We start from the raw sequence: 25688 nt of genomic DNA on the forward strand, positions 1-25688 counted from the left end.
CTACAGTGTACATTTTATTATTTATTATACTTACAAAAAAGCAAGTATTAATCTCAATGAAGGAAACACAAGCTTATGCTATAACAACAATGTTATTACACACCACCACCAACCAGGATCACATGTAATCACATTGCATGTGGTCTTACAGGCTGAAGCTAATAGGGAATAGGAACAATAACCTGCATACCTGTTTTCCAGAGAAGTGCTTGTCACCACACAATTACCACACCAGACATAGCAGTAGCACAGGGATGCATAAGATTTTGAGCAGAAGTGTTTTCTCCTTTATATTTGATGAGGATTCCTTCGTCCTTCATCTTTGTAGGGTTGGGTGCCCTACAGGAAACTGGTTTGCCTGAGACTCTTCCCAGCACTCCAAAGGTAAGATACATTTCAGGGAAGCTGTTTGTTTCTGTTAGGTCAAGAACCTAAGGTCTCTAGAGTTCCTTTCTGGTCTGAGGCAGAAGAGACAGGTTCAGAAGACAATCCACCCCATTAACTTTAGATGCCTCTCTTACAACATTAATTTGGCTGGCTAAATTATGGGAATATGGAATGAGATGAATCACGACCTAGAGGCACCTGCTCCTTCCCCTTGGCCAGGATGAGGTATAAAACCCAAAGTGAGAGGTGAGTGTTGCCTTAAGGTGTTGGGGATTAACCTCAACCCAAGGGATGCCTGAGAGTGGTACAGGGCCCACATCAGGGATGCCTTCTCCATTGGCTCCTTCAGCTGCTAGATCAGGGGATAGGAAGCCCTTCTGCTTCAGCTGAACAGCTGCTCCTTAGGGTGCCCAAGGGTCAGTGCAAGGAAGGAAACAAAACATCTTTCCTAGGCATTTCTTGGGCCTTGGTGTTCCCTGAGGAGGGATTAGGTTCTTCCTAGAAGTGAGCAGGCAGGAAGGGAGAAGGAAAAAATTACTTCCTTAAAGCCATCAGTGGTGCAGTCAGCAGAGCCAGGAAGAGGAAGCCACCATCCTTCTCCTGCTCCCCCTCTAACAACTGCCAGCTCGTGCTCAAGTAATTGGGGCCGCAGACACACTTTCAGACCTCTGCTTCTGAGGTGAGTTCACTTGCAGGCCAGGTGCTTATATCCTTGTATCAGCACTAATCTCAGAATTTCTTTCTAAGCTTGCTTTAACACTGTTTTTCTGCCCAGCAGCCTTCAGTTCACCCATTCTTTTGTCATCAGACAGTCTTCTGGGGCAAGCAGGAAGATAGTGAAACCAAGAGACATTGCAATATTTGGTGCCTATGCCAAATGGAAGATCATAGACCTTGGAAACGAGCTGAGAGCTCTCCGTCCCTCGCTCATGGCTTTGCTTCCATGCCAGGAGCCCCCGCTCCTCCTGTGTTCCTGCAACACCAAAGTGAGATTGTTGTGTTTAGAATAGCAGGTGTTCGAGCACAGGGCTGCTTCGTGTGCCTCACACCCACTGCTCAAATCCCAGTAGACCCAGCACAAAATACAAATCCCTTCTACTTAAACCCTTCCAGCTCCAAAGAGCTCTGCAGATATTCACTCATGAGCTTCCAGACCCTTTTCCTGCAACAGCTTCCAGATAAGCAGTGTTCTCCACTGCTTTCCACGGGAATCATGTATACCAAGAAGTTTTCACCTGCCATAGGAAATCCAAGAGTTGTTCAAAGGGGAGGTTCATGCAGTGCTGGGAAAGCAAGGCTGGATGTAAAGTGCCCAGACACTTCAGAGTGGATTTAGCTAGCCGTCACTAATCAGTCACAGGTATTTACCCTAGCCAAAGGAATTCCTAAGTGCCTGTAACTGCAGTGCCAGCAAAGTCCCTCTTGGGAAAGGGAGTGAGCCCACCTGTTAATTCTGCCCAGAGGAGCTGACGATTGAAGGCTACAGGAAAATTAATGAGCCAAAGGGAGACCGGCTTTCTGAGAAGCCTCAGACAGTAACAGAATCTGGTTAACAGAGTGTCCTTCCTTCCTGCTCTTTTCCTGCAGCAGAAAAGAGGGTTTCCTTTCCTATTCTTATGCCCTCCTTCCCCATGCTAGATGAAAATCCAAGGCTCTTTGCTGCCTGTGAGGGCCAGCTGCAGGTGGCCTGTGTTTGGTCACCAGCCTTTCCTACTGCTTTCCTCTGCTGTGGCTTTAGTTCAGCCTCAGTTTTAGCAGCTCCCATACTTGCACACGGTGGCTCCTTCCACTTCTTATAGCTGCTTTCCTCTCTCCTTTTAACTAGCAGCATGGTTTTAGGCTGGCATTTTCCCTGAAACATGTATTTGCCAAATAAACCTTTTAATCAGCCTGGGTTGTTCCTGGCAAATTAATTAATTTCTGATAAGCTGCTTGTTTTCCAGCCAGAGACCATTTCAGTGACGTCCCCTGTTCCCCACCTCTCTCTGGGAAGAGTGCAGTCACATGGTGTTTCATGGTTGCTAGCACAACTCCTATCCATAGAACAGGAGTCACAAAGATAAAAAGTACCAGGGAACAAAGCCTAGGCCAGGCACAAACTAGCAGCTCATTTCAGCAAATCCTACCTGGAATGGTGTTATCCAGGATAAAGCCCAGAAGTCCACCCACAAACATGCCAGTGGTGAGAAGCACCAGGATCACTTGGTCAAGCTGGATGATTCCTAACAGAAAAATAAAGCTTTAGATCGTGGTGCAGGAAGATGCATTTCACCTGTTTTACCAGCAACATTGCTGGTGCCAAGAGGCTGCGAGCTGCATGCTTGCTTAGATGAGACTTGCAAATCCAAAGCAGAATGTAAAATTTGGCAGTGGAAGGGAGAATGATCGCACAGCCAGTTTCAGACCTACAGTTTTATTCTACATGATTATTCACACACCCACAGCGAGCAGGAGATGGCTCATAAATACATTAAGAGCCTATTAACAGTGCAGACCCCAGCACTGTCTCAGAAAAAGCCACTTTCTGCTCCAAATGCATTCAGCACCCCTATAACACAATCAGTTCCATGCAGGAGCACAAGCTTCAGTTCCCAAAGAAATATGAGTATATTTAGCATGGGATTTCACCACAAGTTCATCAGATGTGATGTTTCCCCTCGAGGGCTGATGGCAGAGCCCAGTGGCACTGAGCACCTGATAGAGCATCTATAGAGCATGTGGTTTGTGGGTCCAGCTCTTTAATCAGCCCACCCAGCACACCACATGTACTTTAAGAGAAGACACTCTGGCCTTGTGATGAAGACATTAGTCACACAAGACACAGGGAAAGGCCAGCTGTTGGAGAACTGAAAAATTCAATAAAATGAACTTGATGGAATTTAATAGAGGAGTATGCCCTTGCATTTTGAAAGCACAGCATTTTTTTGTGTTTGAGCACATAAGAAAGTCTCATTCATTGAGAACCTTGACCACGATTCAGCCCTCAAGTATTCTCTTGCCCTGCCCCAAAGAAGTGCTCTGCAATCCTTATTCCAAGAAGAATCTGATGAGGTGCAGTCACTGACTGAAAGCAGAGATTTCTGCACCAGAGCTGTGCATCAGAGGAAAAGGGAAAAACAGTCCTCACAGAACAGGCAACAGTCAAAGCACAGCATTTGTTTCAGCATTTTATCAGAAAACACCATTTTAAAAGACTTCTCTGGTCAGCCTTTCCTTCAGTATTATGCTACAGAAAATGCTTCTGATGTCACTTCTTACCTGTTTCCAGCAGTGCACTATTTTTGCTTGCCCAGTTGGGAATTGTGAGGCCAGTAAATAGAGAAAATCCAAAGATAAAGATGTTTCTTGAGGAGTTCATATTTGTATACTGCATAGAGAAAATTCATATATTACATGCATAAAACTGTGGATTACTGTGGTGTTCATGAGACATGTTGGGATGCAAGCACTGGAATCGGGAATGGACCTTGGTGCTGCTGGGGTATTTGTGATCCTGCAGTCCCCAGTGCCAGACAGCTCTGCCCTTACCAGGGAGCCCTCTGTAATTTAGCCCCTCTGGGTACAGCCTCTTATCTTTACCTGAGGAATTGCCAATATAAATGTTTACATTTACTGCAGTGTGGTTATAGCTGACACAGTCTGGTAAGAAGCTGACTTGAATCTGGGGGTCCTGTTCAGTTCTTATATTGTGGTGCAGTTCTGGGCACGACAATATAAGATATAAAGCTCTTAGGGAGTGTCCAAAGTGCCACAAAGATGGTGAAGGGTCTGGAGGGGAAGACATAGGAGGAGCAGCTGAGGTCACATTGTTCAGCCTGGAGGAGAGGCGACTGAGGGGGAACCTCACTGCAGTCTGCAGCTTCCTCATGAGGGGAGGAGCAGGGGCAAGTACTGATCTCTTCACTCTCATGACCTGTGACAGCAAATTACATGAAGCTGAGTGAGGGGAGGTTTAGGCTGGGTATCAGGAAAAAGCTTTTCACGGAGAGGGTGACTGGGCTCTGGAACACAGAAGTGGTCACAGCACCAGCCTGATGTAGCTCAAGAAGTGTTTGACCAATGCTCTCAGGCACATGGTGGGACTCTTGGGGTGTCCTGCTCAGGGCCAGCAGCTGGACTCAACAGTCCTGATGGGTCCCTTCCAACTCAGCTTATTCTGTGATTCTCTGTTTCAGTTAAATTAAGTCCCCTTCACCAGGGATGAAACGGTGCTCACACAGCTGTTACCTGTAAATTGGAAATCCCCACTGCTGTGATAACTCCGAACATCACAAGGAACATGCCTCCAATCACAGGGATGGGAATGCTGGCAAGCATTGCCCCAACCTTCCCAAAGATGCCACTCAGGAGCATGGCACAGGCGCCAGCAATGATGACCATTCGACTCCCCACCTGGGCCAAGAGGAAGAGGAGGCAGTCACACACTGAGCAGCAGAGAAAGGCAAGGGGTAGCAGGCTCCAGCGCCAGCCTGTCAGGTAAGTATTGCAGCTCTGGCCCTAGCACTCCATAGCATGTTCAGGAACAGGTTTGGATACAGCTGCTGGTGAGGTAGGATGTTGACACTGAATGGGAAGCATCAGTATTTGTGCACCATAAATAATTATCATGAAAGGCACTCTGAGAGCACCATACACATACTCAGTGTTATCCTCTCTCCTATTATTGATAGAACCTCAACAGTTTGAGATTAAATTGAAATTTTTTAAAAAATAATTAATTAATTAAAAGCACAGTAATCCCCACTTGTTCTTGCTTTTTCTTGCTTTAGCCTAGAAATATCTTGGCATACATACAAACCTGGCCCTGCAACCCCCCAATCAATTCACTGGACAATCCTTCTACCAGGGTTTGGATTGTTATCCAGAAGTGGCTTTCAATGAGGTGTCCCACAGTGATCCCTCCATTCCCTGGAAACCCAGATTTCAGAGACCAGAGCTGGCTGGCTGCTCCATCTTGAGCTCTGGAATTGGATATATCCTTCCTATGGTCAAGAAATAAGAAGTGAGGAAGTCTCTTGGTCTGTCCCTATTGCTCATCACCTATCTATCTTCAGTAAAATCATTTTTTTCTCATTTTTTCCCCTAGGAAGACTCAGGGTAGCCTTTTCTTGGTTTAGCACTACAGCAAAGATGGGACAAAGCACCAAGCCATGCCCTTCATTCAGATCTGCTAGAGCATAGAATAGGAAGGAAAAAGAGCATCTGACAAACAAAGGGTTGAAAGAGACATTTATATGGAAAGTGGAAAGGAAAGCAGCAATATTTGTTGTTAAACTTTCAAGTTAAGATATGCCTTGCCCACACCAAAACTTGGACTGCCTAAAAGAATCATGCTAAACTTAGAATATTTGTGTCAGGGAAACTCTGTAATCTTCTGCAAACATTTTATAATTCAATTAAATATTTTAATCCCTCCCTTTAAATATCTGAAGAATGTCTAATTATAGGACAGGCTTTTTGTGAATGCTTTCAGCAAAAACATTCTCAGTAACTAATAGTGTCTCTTTTTAAGTATTTCTTAAACATGTACCTTTAAAATATTTCAAGTCTTTCTTGACTGTGAAATATAAATGAAAAAGGTTTGTTGTGGAGTTTCAAAATAAAATCATGCATTGCCTTCAGGTGCTTCATTGCTTTTTATACTCTTCGGCTTAAAACCTTGGGACACTATTACCATCTAAATGTTAATTAAGATAAGCCAACGGATCTATTTGTTCCAGGATTAGAACAAAGATTCAGAGTCTCAATTTGCTAAAATATTGCATTATCATGTATATGGAGTTGGCCTTAAAGGCAAAATACCTAATCCAGTGATAGCACTGTGACCATATTCTGCTAAAACCACTAGTTTAGAGTTTGTTTCAATTATGTCAGGAAAACAATAAAATCAGTTCTCTTTCTTAAGGCTGAAGAAACTGCAGGGTTCCCCACAATGTGCAGTGATTCTGAGGCCCTTACCTCTCTGTAAAATCCTCCTTTTCTTGAAAAGTACTGGCATACCAGGCCTGATCAAGCAGTTTAAATATTGGTGCCTGGTGCCATGTACGATGTTGCACCTTGGCAGCTTCTAGCAGCTTCTCCTTGCCTTATCTGTCAACCTCTGTATGTATCTGAGATCTCCAAAGACTTCTCAGGTGGTGCTGGACATCTCTGTTTAAGTAGACAAAACAAGTCCCTTGTGTTTCCATTTGTTATGGAAAACCGTGTTTCCCACATAAAAAAAGAAATTAAATCTGCCTTGTGCTCTCAGCATCCCCATCTGTCCCAGCCAGAGTGTTTACACTGATTTAAATTGACTGAGATGACACTCTACTCTCAGCTCTTTCAAGTGTGGACAGAGTGAGCAGAAGTGGGATCCAAGGGAAACATCTCTCCTGAATCAGAAAGGAATGGCATGTCCTCCTGGAGGACTTAGTATACATTGTGAGAATACGTGTCCTACAATCTGGTAATTACGAATTTGAGCAGCATCCCATACATACAATGCATGCAGCAAACTACACATCGGGCAAGAATTGGCTCGGGTCGATGGTTAATATGCACAGACTGCCTAGTGACAATGCACTCGTGGTGATGCTGAACTGGACTCCATGCAGATATCCAGACAGCCCTCGGTGCTCGAGGCAGCCGCCTCAGTCAAACGCTAACACTGCAATGTGTGAAAAATGGTTATTGTGAGTGAGGTTTATAAAATCCAGTAAAACAAGCAATATTATAGAGTGGAAGATGTAAGGAAGCTGCATTTATTTAGTGACTCACAACTCTTCTGGCACGGCATTGCTTATTTGGCAATGATTTGAAAATGTCCAGTTAGCAGCCAGATGTCTGTCAGCCTATCCTCTGGCTGCAAAGCTTAGTGAAAATCTTAAATCTGAAAGTCGAGCTTATCTCTGGAAATTTCTTTCCCTGGTAAGTGCAATTAATTTACTCAAGGGACTCACAAAACTTCATAGAGACATAAAAACAAACTTTTGCTATCACATTTTATAACCTTGAAGAAATAGTCTACCTATCACATGACTGCCATCCTTGAGTTATAGAAGTTGTAGAATTTGAAGCCCTATTAAATATTCACCCTTCCTCTCCTTTCCTCTCCCTCTCTCTCTCCCCTCCTGTACAGGTTAGCTCAGATGTAGCATTATCTCTTCAGCCTCACCTAGGCCAGGTGCCACAAGTGAGTGCACTAATCCCCTATGCAGACCAGAAGTGGAGAGGGGAAGCATTGCCCACCTCTGTTAAATCATTAGTAGCGCTACTCAGCTGATCACCGAGGTGCCAAGGCACATTTTCCAGCGCGCCTTTCGGGAGGTGGGCTGAAATCACTCGCCGGGCGCAGCGCACGGCCATGCGCACCGCTCTCCCGTGCACACACCCGCGGGGGAACGCTCCGGGACGCGCCGCAGCCACCCCGCTGCAGCGAGGCTCACCTTGGTGATGCCCAAGACCCCCACGTTCTCGCTGTAGGACGTGGTGCCGCTGCCCGTGCCCCAGGCCCCAGCCAGGAGACAGCCGATGCCCTCCACGCCGATCCCGCGGCTGATGGCGTGCTTCGGCGGCGGCGGGGCCCCGCACAGGCGGGCACAGGCGTAGTAATCTCCCACGGACTCCAGCATGGAGGAAATCACCCCGGCTAGGATGCCGAAGATCCCGGCCAGGCTCACCGTTGGCGTTCCCCATTGGCCTGCAAGTAAAAGAGATCCGTTTAGGTGGGTGGGGCACATTTGCTTTGCCTTGAAATCTGCCCCGGGGGAGGAAGAATAGCGGGAATGCCTGTGGGCGTTCGCTTGATTTTTGACATTTCGTCTCCTCCTGGTAGTCATAAGTGGAGGCGCAAGCAGGAGCAGGCAGGATGGGGAAGGGAAGGCCGTGGTACCTGGGTAAGGCAGCCGAAACCAGGGAGCCTGTGAGAGAACGTTCCCACGGGTGTCTGTCCGGGCCCGGTGGCCGTAGGCAGTGGGGGCCGCAGGGAGGACGCTGGTCACTGTCAGCACGTAGCAGAGCAGCCAGCTCAGGGAGAGCCCCAGCAGCACCTGCCCATCACAAGCAGCAGTGCGGTCTGGTTAGGGTACGGCTGCGTCTGCAGCACGGCTGGGGGTGGACGAGGTGTCCCCGCCCGACCCTTTTCCCTGCGCACGGAGTGGAGGCAAAGAGGCAGCAGGAGCTCCTCGTGGCTCGCTCTTCCTCCCTCCCTCCCGATGATCAGGGCCACGGGGAGCTTTTTCCCCTCTGCCTCTCACCACACAGGCTCAGCCGGAAGCGCTAACTCATCTGGACACGAGTGGAAAGAGCCCAGGCAGCCCGGGGCAGGTGAGGCCAGTCCCTCTGTCACAATTCCCTGGTAGCCAGGAACCCCAACGTACTGGGAAGATCTGGAAGAGGTAGATTGGAGAGAAGTGGCACTTCTTGCCTCTCTGGTAAGATGGCAATGGCACAGCAACATCTTTCAAATACTGAGAGAACAGAACTATGAAAAAAATAGTCCTAGAAGGAGGGAAAATGAGACCATAAACAAAGTGAGTGCCCAGCTGCCCCCCTCTCCCCACATTAAGTGAAGACCTGCTACCCAAGAACCGAGGACTCCAGAGGACCCATAAAAACAGGTTCTCAGCAGCAGAGGGTAGCTCCCCACTCCACCAAGCCAGAGGTGGAACAAGCTTTCCGTCATAATCTACTGATAGCTCTGCATATTTGCAAATAACTCTTTTATCCTTGTTGTTTCAAGACTGACACCCCAGGTAGTGCATCTGTGAGTATGGCACAGTTGCAACAAGGTTAAAAATGCCCCCTAAGTAAAAGGAACACCTGATAGACATGCAAGGTTCAGGTTCTGCCTGTTGAATTCAGCTATGCTAGAAATACAGGATTTATTGTTTCCTGATTTCAGGTTTACCTATGCTGCTTATGAAGGGGCAAAAAGCTCCTGTAATACAGAGTAAAAGAAGAGGATTTGGTTTGGCTGTGCAAATCCCTGGTTTGGAAGGAGAAACACAGTGGGACTGTGGGGATGCACATGGTACCCACAGAGCCCTCCCAGGCAGCCAAGAAGGGGAGAGCATGGCTCTCTGTCTGTGAGGGCTGTGTGATGGAGGGGCCCTTCCGGGCAGGGATGTTCCCATGTGTCCCTGGCAGCACGCAGGGCTTGTGCTGGTGAAAGTAACTGCAGGTTCAGCTCCTCTCCCATCCCTTGTTGTAGGGCACATCTGTGAACAGCAGCACATCTGGGTGCACTCACAGCCTGCCCCCCCCTCCGTGTGCCTTTTGCCCAGAAAGGCCAACCAGATGAAGCTGGAGGCTACCACATGTGAAGAGAGGGCAGGGACTGAGAATCCCACTTCAGCTGCTGAGCTGGTAGAAGACTGTGGACATTTCCTGTGTTAGCCAGGCCTCTGAAGGGCTCCTCATTATTTTATAACTAATTTAAATTTTATACATTGAGTGAATTAATCTGGATAGGATTTAGTGAGAAATCAATTGCACCAGCTGAAGTGCACTGACTTCACTGGAAAACTGGTAGTTTTCCCCGTGTGAAAAGGTAACGAACTGTAGGTGCAGTAATCAGAGACAGGCAGAATTCCAACAGCGCAAAGAAAACTCTGTCCTCACTTCCCTGCAAAGACACTCCACGACATACACCATTCAAAGCACTGAATGACTGGAGGGAGAAAGTCTGAGGAAGAACTGGTTTCATGAGTTCTAATGCTACAGAGTCCAGACAGACTGTGTATGCACTTTTTGTGCATTTGCATGAACAAAGGGGCTCAGCAGCCTTATGATCCACCACAGAACTCTCATCTGTCTCAGGGAGGTGTCACTGCTTATTATTCAGGTTGCCTGACACATTCTATTAACAAACTCTATTTTTAGTTGCTAATAGTTCTACATAACTTTACCCATTCAGGATGAAAATTTCCATGGAAAATGTCTGCCTCAGGGCTATTATTTTTTGAAAAATATATATCAAACCTATTTCAAAGAGTGATGTTCAGGAAATAGACATAGCATATAGCCTGCATTGAAAAGGTCATTTTGCCTTAAGCAGTAACAAGATCTCCTTATGACCTGGGGGAGAAATTTGAGATTTAGTAGAACTTGTTCTTTGGAGCAAAGGATATTGTTGTTTCTCACAAATATCTGCTCAGGTATGCTCATTCTGCAATGACTCCAGGTTCCAGGTCAGCAGAAACATCTCGGGCTTTTGTATTTGCAGACCATAAAGATTCTGAGTGTTCTGAGTATGTCCAGGCCTTGCCCAGTGATTAACTGTATGTGCTTCATCACCAGAGAGTAAATCACTACACACTAAAGAAGTTTCTTGAGCCTATAGTGGGGATCTTCCATCACAAGAACTCTGGAATGTGGTGGGGCAGAACAGCATCCCTGAGACCACATGGCTCATGTCTTCCTCTTTCTTCATCCCTGCTTACCCTCTTTCACTAACAACACCCATAGAGTATGGAGAAGGCAGAAAAAGAGGACACATCTGGGAGGCCTCAGAGCACAATGATCAGACTGGGGCTAAGCTGTCTGAGTCAGGCAAGAAAGGATTTGGATTGTCATGGGTAGAAGATGGGACAGAAATGAACAGGATAGAAAGGTGATTTGGGCTGAGAGCAGGGACACAGGCTGAAGGACTGGGACCCAATTAATGGAGCAGCACAGTTGGGCAAAGAGGTCAAGCATGAGTCTGAGTTTAGGAGCTAGTGGCTGGAGAAGAGCAGCAGAGAAAGGACATAGTTCAAGCAAGGATATACAGTTTGAAGAGGAAAATTCACATTTGCTAAGCTAAGGGGTGCAGTTTTCCCCACGAGACTAGACAGTTGCCGATGGCAAAAGTAACAGAGTCTGCTCCCTGGCTTCCGATGGGATTTTACAGCTTTTATTCTCAAGTCCTGCTCGGCTTAGCTGGACTGTCCCGATGGTTCACCGGTGCCAGAGAGACCTGGCCGTCCCCCGTCGTGGCTTTTTCCCCAGGGGGCAGGGCCCAGAGGCAGGGCCCAGAGGCACCACCCAGTCAGGGATAAGCAGGAGGGAACAGAGTTAGGTTACATTTCAGTGTGGGGGATGGGCAGATCATAGGACAGATTCATAGAAAAACCATTACAAATCCAATGAAATATAAACCTAATTAATGCATTACAACAAATGGGTTAGGATAAATCACCAGAGCTGAAGAACAGGAGATGATGGGAGAAACAATGGTGGAAAAACAGCTGGGTTTTAAGCAGTGTTTGGAATCATATGGGGTACTGATGGAAGAGACCAGTTAGGTGAGGAACTGGGGAAGGAGAAGAGAGGTGGTTTTTGGGTTCTGGGAGGGCAGGTGCAGGGAGAAGAAGAAACCAGGAGAGAAGTGTACTGGAGCATGTCCTCACAACAATGTGCTGTCTTCCAAGGGCGACAGTCAAGTCTGTGTCCCAAGACTTCAAAATCAGCTCTGAAAGCATGAGCAAATAATGGGAACCCATAGAGAGGTTAACAACCTACTCCTATTGCATGCTATCCCATGCTGCATTAGGGAGATGAAGGTGCCAAGTCTGCAAGGCAACCATGCAGTGGCATTTCTCCTTTTTAAATTCATTTCTGAAATACCAGGGGAGTTTTGCCACAGTCTACACTCATGCACAAGGGCAGGCACACAAATGTCCTTTAAAGAGCACTCACTGCTGCAAAGCTACATGTGTAAATAGACCTTTCCAGACCCCCTCAGGCCCTCTCTGGAGAGAACAATTCCTCCTGCTCATGTGAAGACAATACATAAAGCACCAGCTATTTCAACATAGAATACCTAACTCTGAGTGCTCAACTTTGTCATTTTAGGAACGTCTTTTAAACTTAAATAATGGGTGTGTAAGACAGTGTGTGTAGACAACTGTGATAGAGACTGCACACACATGGGAAAGGCTTCTATCTCTACTGACCTCTGAACTCTGAAAATCAGAAAAATGGTTTTGCTGTGTTACTGAGGGCTTTAGTCTCCTGGAGGTTGGAGGAGAACAACTATGTCAGATGGCTGCCTTGCACAAGCCTGTCACATGCTGGTGCTCAACAAATAAACCTTGCTACAGACTGTGAAACTTGTTTTCATATTGGAGGCAGGTGATTTGTGTACTGCTTTCCCACTGAGAGGCGAGACTTACATGAATGCTATGCCCCAGTGTTGCCCAGCCATATCCCCAGCCGACTCAAACAGAGGTAGTGCAACCAAGGTGATGGTGGGGGCAATTGTCAGGGGGCCGATGAACCTCATCAGAAATCCAATCAGGCCAGAAAATCCAACGAAGATTTGAAAGCAAGAAGCTACAAGGATAGTTCCTTGCACCTGGAAGAATGGAGGATGAAAACAGAGGTTGGAAGGAGCTTCAGCTGTTGAGCCTTCATGTCAGTGCAAATCCAACATGAGACCCAACCTCTGTCTCCAGTGATGGACTGGCATAGAGGCCTCCTGCTGACAACAGTAAAACCTGGCTGAGAATTACATGTGGGCAGGACTACCAAAACAGCAGCACAGCAATTTCCCCGTTAGCTGATGGATTTAGTTGTCACCAGGGCTAATTTTGTTCCAGGGATCACCTCCTCCCTGTCCTTTTGGGCTACCCAAGCATGCATCACCAGCCCTGCACTCTCCTGCCTGCTCCTCCAAGGCAGGGGAAAAGCTCTTGCCCCAAAAACAGGAGCATGGCCATGGTCTGTACTGATCTCCCTTTTGGGAAGGGCTTGGGTCTCTTCAGGACAGGGATGGGGCAAGTGACTCATCACACCCTGAGTATCAGTTTCATTCTGGTAATACATTTATCACCCTGAATTTCCCTGTGTTTGACAAGCATTGCCAAGGAGCCAGCAATTACATTCTAAACTGCTGCTCACTTCATTGTGAGCTTCAGGCAGGGGTGAGGCTGCTCTCTGCTTTCTTCAGATTTGGTGACAAGCCCAGGCTGGGACCTCTGTGGTGCTGAGGTCCTTCTTCCCCCCAGCTCCAAGGGGAAGAGAAACACAGGGGCTCGGTGAATGACCCAGGCTGAAAGATATCAGCAGTGCCCTTGTGATAGATTTATGTGTATCAGCAGAGAGCAGCCTGTGCTGCACAGCAAATCCCTGGTGAGCTTTCAAGACCTCCCAAGTGGTTTGGAAAGCACACCAACAAATGGATCAACAGAGGCAAATTGAGTCACTTGCTCTGATAAAAGCAATCAATGTAGAATAAGGCAGTGAGACCCCTGACCTTTCCTCCTCCCTTTTGATTAGGTAAGAGTGCCCTTTTCCTTAATAATTACGGTAGTTTTTACCTTGCATTTTTTACTAGGTTTCTTGTGCTTAGACAGTGTTCTTTCCTTGAAAATATTTTCCCTCCCTTTGTTCTTCTAGACTAACCATGCTTTATGGAAAAAGGATCTGATTGGACCAGTGGAGACTTTGCAGGGACCATAAATCACATGAGGAGGTCTGCATGTCCCCTGTTCAGCAGCAGTGAAGCACCTACTTTTTTGATAAAGAATAAATGCTTAGGAAGCTGCAACAGCATAAGGGCCAAGATTCATTGGGAATAGAAATTTCTCCATCTGTGATGGCAAACAGCCCTGATTCAGAGCAGGTGTCACTGAAAATGTAATATACCTCTCGTATCCGTGTCTGCCAGACTTGGATGAATTCTGGTGAGGAGGCATTCACCAGGCTGGCATTCTGTGTCCAGGCAGGGCACGTCCAACTGGGGAGAGACAGCATTGCCAAGGTGGGGGTCAGGAATGTGAAAGTCCCTCCTTGAATAATAGGCAACCTGGAAGGAAAGTTGAGGGCAAAAATGACAAGTAAGAATGCTAGAAACTCTACTCCATAAGGCTGAGAGTAAGAAAAGAAAAATAAATTTAAAAATCAGTCTGCTCATGGCCTCTGACAAAGATGGTGAGAGGCTGAAGAAAAGCTCAGTATCAATCTTGCCAATATCCAGTTGCTTCCTCTGTCCCTTTTGGCCACTTTGGTTTTTTTCACAACATGCTAATGCACACAAGGACATGCACTAACTACTCTCCATGTCACAACGATCCTCAGTCTGAGGGTGGTAGAAAATGTGACTTGGCTTTTATTACCCCAGGTTTTAATGCCAATTCCTCTTCTACATTTCTGCTGAAACTAGACAGGAAACCTGCCTGGAGGGGTCTATGGGCACTGGCTGTGTGAGACCTTAGCTCTCCCCCTACACGAGTTCTCCTGCCTTAGAGTATCTCTCCCTCTGGGAATCCCTCAGGCTAACCATTCTTTTTGGAGACTCCAGAGGAGTTCAGTGCTGGCTTAATGCAGAGTTATAAAGCAGAGCAATGCTACTATGAGCTACACCAGCCTCTTTTTCCGTGCCTGAAGAAATGAAGACGGAGACCTAAAAGGCCTGACTGGCTCATCAAAACCCCACACAAGCCCCCATTGTGTGCATTTTTTTTTAACTATTCCTCTAGTGTGCTTGAAAAATCCTAAGCTGCCTGAGGGTGGGCACAGCATCCCTGAAACAGCCAAGGGAAACCACCAAGATGCCTCTGTCTTCCTTTAGGAAGCACTCCTAGAAGGAACCCCCAAAGCAGCCTCTCCTTGTGCCAGGAGCTCTCATGGCACCTGTTCAGAAAAGCCATGCAATTCATGTGACTGCTTTTGCAGGGCACAGCTTTTCCTGAAACAGAGGCATTTCTACCATTCTTAAAATAAGAGATGGTGTAGCTGTAACAGACCCTAACTCTGTCACCTAAACCAAATATTTATACTAGTCATGCACAACTGAAGCACTGTTAAAGCTTCGAAACTATTTTGCTGGGCAAGGCAGAAAAAACAATCAAGAAGAAACAGAGAAGGCCCAGGGCCATGACATAGAATCTAACAATAGATTTATAGTTCCTGTTGAGTTGGTCCTTAAGATATTTCACAGCCAGTGTTGGCATGGGTGAGCTCGGTGTTGCCATGGATAGGCTCAGAGGAAAATGGGGTGCCAAGGTAATGCCTATGGGCCACACTGAGCTCTTTCCTGTGGGGTTTGCAAGAGGGAAAGCTGCAGAAATAAGGAAGGCAATATTATGTTTTGATAATCAATATATGATGTCCAAGCATTTACTAAACAGGGCTCATCACAACAGCAAATGACCTGTGTATCCCCTCAGGAGCCTCTGATAGTGTCTCCAGTGACTGTCTGGGGCCCACTGCTGCTTCTTCATGCTGTGTAACATGACTGAGCTGTAGGTTGCAGTGGGTCAGCTTTTCCCTTGGTTATTGCTTCATGAATGTCCTCATGCCTTATAGTTGGGGTCAGCAACAAGGCAATTGCAACCTCAGCATGGCAAAAGCCATTCAGGTTTGTCCCGTGGGAACAACTCCTTATTACTTAATTTGGTCTGTTGTACCTCAACTAGCTCTTCAGCCATGGGAGAGAGAGACTCTCTGCTACTCTTCCATCCCCAGCTAACAGAGGGCAGGGGACTTTACAGCTCTCAGGAATTCACTGGGGCATTTGGAGGGTGCCTGGAAGAACTCAGAATGCCTGAATTGCACCAGCGATGGTCATGCATTCCAGCCTGAATTTAGCTGAAGAACCAGTTTCTCTGGTTTTTATGGTCAAGGCACTCCTCCTTCCTCCACTAATCCTGTAACAATGTAGGAGAAGGGGAACACCCTTCAGGAAGTTTGTTTACAGACACTTCTCAAGACTGAGAGAGATAGAAAAGTCTCAGTAGTGAATGAAGCAGGAAGAGAAAAAACATTTTGTGGAGCTGGCCATTGACCAGTGATTTGATGGCAGAAGTTTTAACCAGAGTTCCTCAGATTCAGAAGCCAAAGAATGTGTAACTTTTGTCTTTAAGCAAGAAACATGGGTTCCTGCCATACTGGAGGAAAAAACAGCCTGTGAAAAGAGAGAAACAACCCAGAGTTATGACAAGGGGAATAGAAGAAATTTTTCAAGGTCAGCAAGGATACAGAGTCTTTCAGGAAAGGGGGAATACTTGCAGTCATCCCTCTCATTGAATACTTCTTTTTCTGGGTACTGAATGGCAACTCCATGCTCACCTCACTGCTGGCTGCTCATCAGCAAAGGATTTATCTTTTATGCCACAAATCCCTGAGCATGGGAAGTGGCACCACATAACAGGACATGCTGCTGAACTCTTCCCTGAGTGCCTAAGTGGTGGCAGATGGACTTAAATTTTTCCTAATTATTCCCTCCCCTAGAGTTTCCAGTAGAATCTGTGCTCCCTTGACCCTGGGTCCAAATCAGAAGGCTCCTGCCTCAGCTGGAGGTTCCCTGGAGTAAGGAGCCAGCAGGTACTTTTTACTGCATGTTGCAATGCTCTGTTATTTTGAGGACAGATTCCTTATAAGCCCAACAAAAGGTATATGAAGTATCAAGAGATGCAAAATTCAGAACAGCAAGCTAGTCCTGCAAAGCTCTCAGCAGTTTCAGGATGCTTTGGCATGGACCCTGATTGCCCAAGGGTAACAAATTATTCTCAGTGATATACTCTACAACAGCGTGGTGGCCTAGCACACAGTAATTGCTCACGTTCCCAGATCTTGCATTTGGCTTACCTGACCCCAAAGAGGACTTGCAGCAGGGTGCAAATGCCTGAGACAAAGAAGATGGTGCTGATCAGGTGGCTCTGGGTCAGTAGGTCATGCTGGAGGCAAAGCCCTTCGGAGAGGATCAGCGGGATGGCTACAAGACCTCCCATGGCTGTCAAGAAGTGCTAGGAGCCACAGAGAAAAACTAGGTGAAGAAGGACACAGAACTGGATATATGTTATTATCATGTTGTTGAGAGAACTCACAGATTTGTGCTTGGGCAATACTAGCATTACTCATTCTCTCTCCTCTTCTTTTTTTTTTTTGGAAGCTTTAATGCTCTTTTAGGGGCTCTTCCAAAGCACCTACAAGAATTACAATGCACCCACTGAAATGTCTCCTCCTTTACATGTCCAAAGACCTTTTGTAGTGCTCTGGACTTCCCAGGCCACTGTCAGACACAACCAGTTTATCCTCAGCATCTGCAGACAAAGCAGTTCGACATACTTTTCCAGGAGGCTGGGGTCCTCCCAAGATACAGGGAGAGAGCAATCAGGCAAAGTGGATGCAAATGTTTCAGTCCATCTTATTTGCAAAATGATGACATAAAAAGTTGGCACATTGGAGCTACGTGTTTTTTGCCATCAGTAGCTTTTCCCACACAGTGCAATTTTGGATAACCATAAAAAATGAGTGCCAAAGAATGGCAGAATTAGGCACTGTATTTGTCAGAAGTCACAGACATTTCTACAATAACCTGTAGTTAATGACTAAATCTGAAAACAATTTTTAAAACCTCTTTTTAATTATTAACCTTTGTTGTTCACTCTCACTTTGTAGCACAGGACTGCAGTGGTAGAACTGGTGGCATTCAGAAACACACTTTATTCACTACAGGTGTGTTTTATTAAAATTATGACGCAGATGTGTTGGGTTGATACACTCTAAATTTCCATTTAAGGAAACAAAGTACAAAATTCCACCAACCTCCAAGCACAGTCCGTCGTTATCGTAATGACTCAGGTCTCTTCCTGCAGGCTCCCTACCCAGCATGGCATTGGTGGCACTGGGTCATTTAACACACTTGGGCACAGACACCAGCAAAAACAGTATGTGCCTTGCTGCTGAGTTTTTGCTGCCGTGGGAAGGCAGAAGTTCAGAAGCCCTTACAAGTTTAGCTACCTTCAGTCAAGGTACCTGACATGTTCTTATTAACTGTGTGACTCCAGCCCCAGGACTCTGCCTGACCATTTGCACTTCAAAGGGTGCAATGTAGCTGTCGGCATGATAATAGTCAGTGCTAAGGATGTGGACCAAAGGACTTTTAAACTCACTAAGATCCAGCCTCAGAGCTCCATTCAAGCCCTGTGAAAGTAAAGCACTCCCGTTCAGGTTTCGTCCCACTTAACTGGCTGAACTGCCATGTAACTTTCACCTGCTCCCAGTCTCCACCTACTTTCCCCGTCTCACCTGAATGCCCAGCAGGATGCACAGATACCAGGGAGGCACATCTGTAACAGTGTAGCCAAGCTTGGTCCCATTGTGGCCAGTGCCTTCACCTTCTTCTGGGCCCCAGGCAGCGTGAGCTGGTGAGGAATGGCAGTGGCTCTCATGTTCACCCTGGACAACAGGAGAGACACTTTGTTAGCCACAGCCTGGACCTGCAGCCAAAAATTTTTGTATGCACTGGTGTTTCTAGGCCTGAAGAAACATTAGAGAGTGTCTCAATCACAAAGGGACATCCAGACAAAGTGCATTAATGTCATTAAAATCTAGTTAAGACTGAAGAAACTGCAACCAGAAGCAAGGAAGAGTGTACAGTGGGCTTATCAGTGAAAACTGCACCGTTCTCTGGTCTCTGTACCTCCTGGCAATTCCACCCAAACAGCATTTTTTATAAAATATGCTAAAACACCTGGCTGCCACTAATTACTGAGTAGAAGCACATTTTATATTTCACTTCCTTGATCTTCTCTTTCAGTGTCCTTATGTTCACCTTTACCAGTGTAGTGCCTTGATAAAGACACCTGCCTTTTGTCTTACTACAAAACCCTGCTCCTACAGAGGAGCTGGGTGAAACACAGGGAGACACCAGTAGATGGGAAATTCAGCATCCATGTCAAAGGAGCTGGCTGAATCTGCTAACCAGGAAGGCTTGGGTCTCCTCCCAGGCAGCCAGAAACCCCAGGGCTTCCCAGGGAGCTGTACGCCTTTCAGAGTTTGTTTGTATGAAGATGTATTTTTCCAAGGAAATTAGTGCTTAGGAAATTAGGAAAAAGCAAAGTAGTGCTTTGCTTCATTTGCCACAGCTTTTAAGTTGAGCAAATTGTCCTGGTTGTCCGTGCCTCCTTCCAGCCCACTCTGACCCCTGTGTACACACACACACACACATATACACACAGGGTAGGGGGAGGCTGCCTGGGAAACCACAACACTTAGAGCCAGATGCAAAAGCTAATTAAGATCCCACAGCATTTGTTTCATCGACCCACCTCCAACCAGCATGTCCTCAGCATCCTGGCAGCAGAGGGCTTTTCAGGGCTGAGATGCCCTGCTCTACCAGGCAGGAAGAGAAACCTGCTGTCTGGAGAAGCCCAATCACTTTGTCTGCACCAAACGTCTTTTTGGGTTTTTTATCCTTCAAGTCCTGCAGGAACCTGAAGACACCAAAATACCCAACACAACAGCAAAGTGTCTTCAGTAGCACTCCTGGCTTACCTACTGATGGAGATTTAAAATTAATGTTGTATTCTGTTGTAAATTTTGCAGGTGTGGCAGTTTATTACCAAAATTATTTGCCTGAAACCTCCAGGTTTGCATTCTCTTGGCTGAGTCTCCAAAGTCCAATTTTAGGTCACACTGTTGAAAACAGGCCCTGTAATCCCTAAGACCCCAGACCCTAATATCCTCAAACAGAGGTAGCTCTCCGCTGATCAGGTGGGGAATTCAAAAGGCTTTTACAACTTCAAGCTTGCAAAACACCTAAAAACACTTACACAGGTTATTAACACACTCCAAAATCACACAAATCAAAATGCCTACAACACAAATTCTCACAGACCACGGTACATATGGTGCACCAATAATTCTTCCACAACCTGAACACACAAACACACAAAACTACAAGACCACAGAACACGGATCCGTTCACACCACACACACCGGGCGCATGCGGGGCCACAATCAGGATGTTCCACGACCCACAACGGGACCCTTCCCATCCCAGAACGGGCTCGCCACTTGGATTATGGATTGTCAAGGTACCTTTAAACCACAAACTGTAACCGGAGCCACCGCTGCTCCTAATACAACAACACCGGTTATTTTACTGCCGCCGCTGCCCCCTCATGGGACACAGACTACCAAGGCATCTTTAAACTGCAAGATGACACAACAAAAACCAGTTACTGCTGTCCCCATTACGGGACACAGACTATCCAGTCACCTTTAAACTGCAAGATGACACAACAAAGACAGGTTGCCGCTGTCCCCACTACGGGACACGGACTATCAAGTCACCTTTAAACTGCAAGATGACACAACAAAAACCAGCTGCTGCTGTCCCCACTACGGGACACGGACTACCAAACCACTGACACCAGGCTCTGCAGAGCTGTCACAACTTTTACAAACAAACCCAAGAGGCGTATGTTGTGCACGAGACGTCTCTCAGTGTCTTACCAACCGCCTATACCAAGGTACCTCTTTTCAAATATAAACATACCTTTTGTCCGTAGTTCCAGCAGGTTCTGGTCTTTCCCCGGGTGGTCAGCAGGACCGCAGGAGCCCTCTTCCCAGAAAATTCCGGGTGGGTGCCCAGAGGGGTCCTGGACCCCGCTGGCCCCATGGCCAGAGAGAGCAGTCTCCTGGCTGGCTCACCGAAATGACTTATTAAAGAAATATGGGTATTGATCTAGTATCGATACCCAACTGTGACGGACAAAAACTCTCTAACAGTTTAAAGTTAGAAAGTGTATGTTTATTACGTTGGGGCAGCACGCGGGATAGTTCCCTAATTCGCACTGCGAAATTCACAGGTAATTACAAAGCCTTTTATTTACAAAAGTGTTCAATACCCAAATTACAAATACATATTCATACCCCTGTCACCTCCCATTCCTCACTTCGTATGCTAATTGGCAAAAAGGCTATTAAGCATGCGTACTTTCTTTCTTAAAATGAGTCGGGGGTCTATTCTGGGGAGGGGTCACCCAAAATGAGGAAGTAAGATGAGTCTTCCTCGTCCTGACCTTTCTGCCTTTTCAATGTATTCGTGACAAACAATCCTTGGTAGAACTTATAGTTTCCTGTGTTCGATGGGTCCTTTAAGCAGGAAATCTGCAGCTATCTTATATCCTATTTACCACATTTTGTTTTTCATTACAAGCACAGCTACATAAACATAAAGCTGACAAGCAATGAGTTACTAAATCTGGGATATCTTATTTAAGATCCAGCTTCTGTTAACTGTGAACAAAGCTTGCCTATCTACTTCAGCTATTTCAGCAACTTATTATCTTAACTTTCCTAAAAATCCCTAATTCTTCAAATTTAGTGTCTCAATCTGAACTGTTGTGTGAGGGATCAGGAACTCAGGTTGTAAGGGTATTTGCACATGAATTTCTTTGTTCTAGGTCCCTCCCCAGCAGCACCCTTGAGCAATACCACTCAAATAAACTACCTTAATCAACTTAAAGCCCAAGACTGCTATGGGATACCTACGATGGAGAAGCCTCTTTAACAAACACAGCGTATTTATCCAGCCTAGGCAAACAGGGAGCATTACAGATACTTCAAAATACATAGGCGAAAGCAGAGTTAATTCAAACTGGACTTGGGCATAAACTTCAAGAGCAAAAGGTGTTCCTTAATAACTCCATGTGCGGACACTTTCATTTCAGAACAAGAGAGGCTGTGCCATGGATTAACAAATGTATAGCAAGGGACTTAGAACTGCCCATGCATGGAGTTATCTGGGGACAACTATTCCTGAATAACACCACAGGTAGACAAATGCTAATATAGGCAGACAGCAGTAAGCCTCTTTCTTTTCATTGTAATTTTCCCCGCATTAACCAGGGAAATATTCCAGCCAGGCAGAGCTTGTGCCAGTAACAGCCCCACATGATCATCACATGAGTGCCTGACTTTCCCCAGGAGCTGGAGGGGAGTGAGCAGGGCCCATCAGGAAAAGGATGGAGTGGAGATAACAGGATGAGACAGGAGTGGAGGAACTGGACTCAAACTGAAATGCAGAAGGTACCATCTTAAAATCTGAAAACACTTTTTTGCTGTGAGAGTGACCAAGCATTGCACAGGTTGCCTAGAGAGGTTATGGATTCTCCATCCTTAAGAGATACCAAAAAACTGTCTAGACACAGTCATAGACAGCTAGCTCTGGGCAACCGTGCTTGAACAGGCATTTGGAGAAGGTGATGTCCAGAGTTGCATTCCAACTCCTACAGCCTGTGAGGCTGTGATCCTGGCAGGGCGACAAGGCAGGAGCAGGACAAGGCAGGAGCAGAGAAGGGAAACCACTGTTGGGCGTTCTCAGCCCAGCTGCTCCCATGAATCCAGGGGATCAGTACACCTTCCATATGCCTCAGGCTCCTGACACAGTACAAGGGGCATCAATCACATCTTAGCTAAGTGCATCAGGAAGGCAGTCAGGAACTGAACTGCTTGAACCACAGGTAAAAGACCTTCGTCTTCTACCTTCTTTAGGGTGATTCAAACCATAAGAATTTGCAAATCTGCTATGTGTTATGGCAGAACAAGTTAAAATGGGGAACCTGCTAAAAATAATGAAAGAAAACTGACTGAGCACTTCCCTGAGGCTCCGCCCACAGCTGGCACAGCTCCTCCACTGCACATAGCAAGCTCACCCAGAGCTACCAAAGAAATATGGGACTTGTACACTAGGAGGTTAAATCCTTCCTCCAAGGTAGAATAGACAGGTGGTCTGTACCAAGGTAGAAAGATGTTTGCAGGACCCCACTCATTCACACCTGCTGACAGAAAATAAGCAAAGTTTTTAGTTTATAATGGAGGTGGTCCATGCTTTAGGATAGGATGGGGGCTGCCGTGTCCCAGGACCTTGCCCATGGCTGTTATAGCTAGCAGTGTTCTCAGTGTACCACACACCCCGGGACTGGCACATCATTTACAGCTTTTATTACACTTCTATAATTCTACATGGTGCCCTCCTTAGCTGACACACAAATCCCTTCTTCACCCACCTTTCTAACAATTCACCTCACTGGAAATAGGTCCAAAAGACAAAGAAACACAGTCTTTACTAAGCCAATTTTCTATTTTAATTTTTCTAATTAATTTATAAAATGCTTTACCCAGGAACACAGCCACAAGCTCACCTGCTTTTCAGTACAGATACACTTGTGCTGCCATTTATCTACATTATCATTTTAGAAATAGTGGAGAGAAAAGAAGTTAAAAGTGTGCCAGAGAGCAGAAAGTATGCTGAGTCTGCAGCGGCAGCAGGGGCTGTAGTGAGGAAATCATTCCTTGGATTCTTGTTGATAAGAGCTGAGACAGAAGTTTACCACAAAAATCATTGCAGCAGCCCAAGACCCCAGCTTTCCCTTTCTCCTCTTTCCACAGGGTTTGCACCTGTTTATACAAGAATTACCCTTCAGAGAGCAGACTCACCACAAAGCTGGGGTTATCTAGCCCATTGAGATCTTTGTCTGAAGAGGGAGTCATGCCTTCCACTTGCCTTCACCGACTGCGTTGAAAAAGAACCAGTCAAAAGAGGAAAGCCTCACAAATTCCCACTCCTTCCAGCCAAAACAGCCCTAAAGAAATGGGGTGAGAAGATGCAGAAGCTGGATTTCAGGAGCCAAACAGCGTGCAGTCCTAGCTATTCATGTGAGCTGTATTGCAGAAGCATTTCCTTTTCTTTGGCTTATATAAGTGACTCCTTTTCTCCAGCTGATTAAAGGACCAGCATTCAAATCAAACAGGAAAGCAGCCCTTCCCTGGAAGGAGAAAGTCAGTAACTGATGACAGAAAAAACTCCATCACAGGTAAGGATGCTGGAGAATATCAGAGAGGCAACTGACACAGCCTTGGAACTTTCTGCTTCATTACTCTTTCAACAGCAACTTGCATTTTTTGTGTGGGTTGGGCCTGTCTGAAGGTCTTTGTCGTCATCTTTGGGAACATTTAATTACTAGATAGTTTGACTTATTTCACATGTAAACTACTGTGTAATTTGGCTTAGGTACAAACATTGTCATCTTGTAGGATGCTCTTATTACAGCCTGAGAAGAATGAAGGTTTTACTGTGAATTTATTTATGGCAGCAACCAATGACCAAGTGTTGAGATATATTAGTTGTGTAGCTTAAATAAATTTTAAATAGGATGAGTCATAGTTGTAATATTGTGTGATTTAGAATACTGTTTCCTTAGCTTTACTTGCTTAGCATGAATAGCTGGATTTTCTGAAGCCTTGGGCCGCAAGCTGTGGACTTTCACAGAGAGATGCTTTTGGCTGAAATACAGTTAAATTTCCTAGTAACTGGTACAGTGCTGTATTTTGTCTTTAGTATGAGGAAAATATAGATAATATACTGATGATTTAGTTGTAATATTTATCCTGAGTCTAACACTTTTTCAGTTCCCAATGTTCTGCCAGTGAACAGGTGCACAAGTGCAAAACAGAAGATAAGGATGCTACAACCACCAGCTCAATAAAATAAGGAAATGTCCTGCCTGCATGAAGACAGAGTCTAATAAGATATTGGAAGACCCAGACCAAAAATCACCATTGGACTAAAAAAGTGCATTAAGAGCACATGAAGTGCAGGTATGTAATCTTAACCGTATAATTGCCTGAGGATTTCTTTGTTCATGGTCCCTCTCTGAAGGCATCCAGCTCAAGCTGACATACTGCTGTACCGCTCTGTTAAATTCTTTATTTTATAAATTCTGATGCCTGAGATTCTCTTGTAGGAAACCTATGGTTGAGCCCGAATGAGGAGGTAGGGCACCTGAGAGCGTGTGTGTGAGTGAGGAAAGGGACACCCACTGGCTCATGGAGCTGCTTACTGTGAAGGGATTTTGGTCTATGTTGTTATAAACTTGGGGGGGAGTGGGGGAGTGTGTGTGGGGGTGACTCCTGAAACACTCAAGCAGCAACTTCTCCTTTCATACAAGTCATTGGAACATGACCTGACACCAAAGAGGTATAGAAAAGATAAGACTGAAAAAAGCTGACTTCAGGTCGTCTGATTATCCCCATACAGCTAAAGATCCTAGCTCATGACCATCAGATGGCCCAAAGCATTGTTACCCTATTCTTAGCAAGTAGCAAATAGTGTTAATGCTCTGTCATACCATTCCAGCAGCCCCACCACACCCCTACCTAGATTAAATTCTATTTAATTTAATGGCTTTCTAAGGCAGTGAGCTTCCCAGATCAGTTGCAAAGAACTCCGCAGGAGAGGGGCATGTTATCACCTGCACTTAGTGACCACTGGCATTATCTCCTGGTTTCCATGAAGAGTGCAGTGGAACTGAAATAAAATCCAGTCCCTATTCCTTCTGTAGAGCTTTGGTATTCTCAGATCTTCTGTTGAGACCAGGACTGCATTACAAGATAGGACAACATCGCCCTAAACGCTATTAGTGAAGTTATGACCTGCAGGACAGATAAATTCTAAGACATCAAAATAATTGAATCATAGGATGGTTTGCGTTAGAAGAGACCTGGAAGATCATCGAATCATAGACTCAGAATGGGCTAGGTTG

At 45.9% G+C, this 25688-nt stretch overlaps 1 protein-coding gene across 1 annotated transcript; it reads right to left on the bottom strand.

The window, feature by feature from the left end:
- Window positions 1–106: 106 nt before the first annotated feature.
- Window positions 107–23637, bottom strand: LOC120752440 (solute carrier family 23 member 1-like). Its single transcript, XM_040063469.2, has 12 exons — window positions 23584–23637; window positions 18385–18534; window positions 16942–17099; window positions 13999–14158; window positions 12525–12706; window positions 8748–8868; window positions 8261–8417; window positions 7815–8068; window positions 4615–4779; window positions 3646–3754; window positions 2514–2609; window positions 107–1360 (listed from the first exon to the last, which is right to left on the bottom strand). Exons 1-12 carry the CDS (start codon window positions 23635–23637, stop codon window positions 1092–1094), a joined length of 1875 nt encoding a protein of 624 aa, XP_039919403.1. The 3' UTR covers window positions 107–1091.
- Window positions 23638–25688: the final 2051 nt, after the last annotated feature.

The sequence above is a fragment of the Hirundo rustica genome, chromosome 4, assembly GCF_015227805.2.
Source record: "Hirundo rustica isolate bHirRus1 chromosome 4, bHirRus1.pri.v3, whole genome shotgun sequence".
Lineage (NCBI taxonomy): Eukaryota > Metazoa > Chordata > Aves > Passeriformes > Hirundinidae > Hirundo > Hirundo rustica.

Excerpts from the sequence above, each read along its gene's own strand:
- LOC120752440 (XM_040063469.2), bottom strand. The coding sequence starts at position 23,637 with ATGACTCCCTCTTCAGACAAAGATCTCAATGGGCTAGATAACCCCAGC. Across the intron at positions 4,780-7,814 it reads GGGTCTTGGGCATCACCAAG|GTGGGGAGTCGAATGGTCAT; the intron begins GTGAGCCTCGCT and ends CTCTTGGCCCAG. Across the intron at positions 1,361-2,513 it reads CCTGGATAACACCATTCCAG|GAACACAGGAGGAGCGGGGG; the intron begins GTAGGATTTGCT and ends TTGGTGTTGCAG.